Source organism: Haliaeetus leucocephalus, unplaced genomic scaffold (genome assembly GCF_000737465.1).
Source record: "Haliaeetus leucocephalus isolate CR32 unplaced genomic scaffold, Haliaeetus_leucocephalus-4.0 Scaffold229, whole genome shotgun sequence".
NCBI classification, from domain to species: Eukaryota; Metazoa; Chordata; class Aves; order Accipitriformes; family Accipitridae; genus Haliaeetus; species Haliaeetus leucocephalus.
Genome location: NW_010972665.1, coordinates 4915250 through 4916013, shown reverse-complemented (window position 1 = coordinate 4916013; position 764 = coordinate 4915250). Strand labels below are relative to the sequence as shown.

General features: G+C 60.3%; 1 protein-coding gene across 2 annotated transcripts in view; it reads left to right on the top strand.

The window, feature by feature from the left end:
- The first annotated feature begins 8 nt into the window (after nucleotides 1-8).
- Nucleotides 9-764, top strand: part of POLR3A (polymerase (RNA) III (DNA directed) polypeptide A, 155kDa) — a 38093-nt gene continuing 37337 nt past the window's right edge. The window contains exons 1-2 of one of the 2 annotated variants that reach the window (XM_010567829.1): nucleotides 9-83; nucleotides 584-719. In XM_010567829.1, coding sequence (XP_010566131.1) covers nucleotides 40-83; nucleotides 584-719 — 180 coding nt within the window. In that variant the 5' untranslated portion in view covers nucleotides 9-39. The remainder of the gene's footprint in view (nucleotides 84-583; nucleotides 720-764) is intronic. The other variant, XM_010567828.1, reaches the window with a different exon arrangement.

Sequence of the window (764 nt, the reverse complement as noted above, 5' to 3'; positions counted from 1 at the left end):
GCCCGCCACCGCCGCCCGCCGGCACCCGCCGCCGCCGCCATGGTGAAGGAGCAGTTCAGGGAGACGGACGTGGCCAAGAAAATGTGAGTGTGCTCCGCCGCCCCGCCCCGCCCCGCGCTCAGGGACCCGGCGTTGCGGCGGGGTGGGCCCGGTGGCGGGGGCGCCCCGCGGCAGAAATCCCAGGGCGCGGTGCAACCGCTGTGAAGGGAGCCGGGGAGAAGCTTAGCGGCGGGTGATGCTACGGCTGGTCCGCTGTTGAAAGCGCCGGCGTAGGCTGCGTTCTCCTGGGCCTGGCTGGGCTTGCCTCAGGCTGCCGGCGGGGCCCGCGGGTGGCTGTGCCGGCGGGCAGCTGTAGGGTTGCCCGAGAACATCGATAGATCCCCCGGATATAAACCACCAACTCGCTGCAGAGCAGCTCTCTCTTTTATACTTGCCCCAAAAGAACCTGCTTCAGCAAATATTGTGAATCAACTTAGCTGCCGTTGCATTGCTTTTGAACACCTATGTGTGCGTGGCTGTAGTTATAAGTATTTTTGCATATATATACAAGTGCACATATGCACATGTGAAATTTCCATTCTAGAAGCCACATCTGTTTTGGCATGAAATCGCCAGAGGAGATGCGTCAGCAAGCTCACATTCAAGTGGTTAGCAAAAACTTGTATAGTCAGGACAACCATCACTCTCCGCTGCAGTATGGAGTACTTGACCATCGCATGGTGAGAACTGTTGGTCGTGTCCGGCCCCCCCCCCCCCCCCCGCGC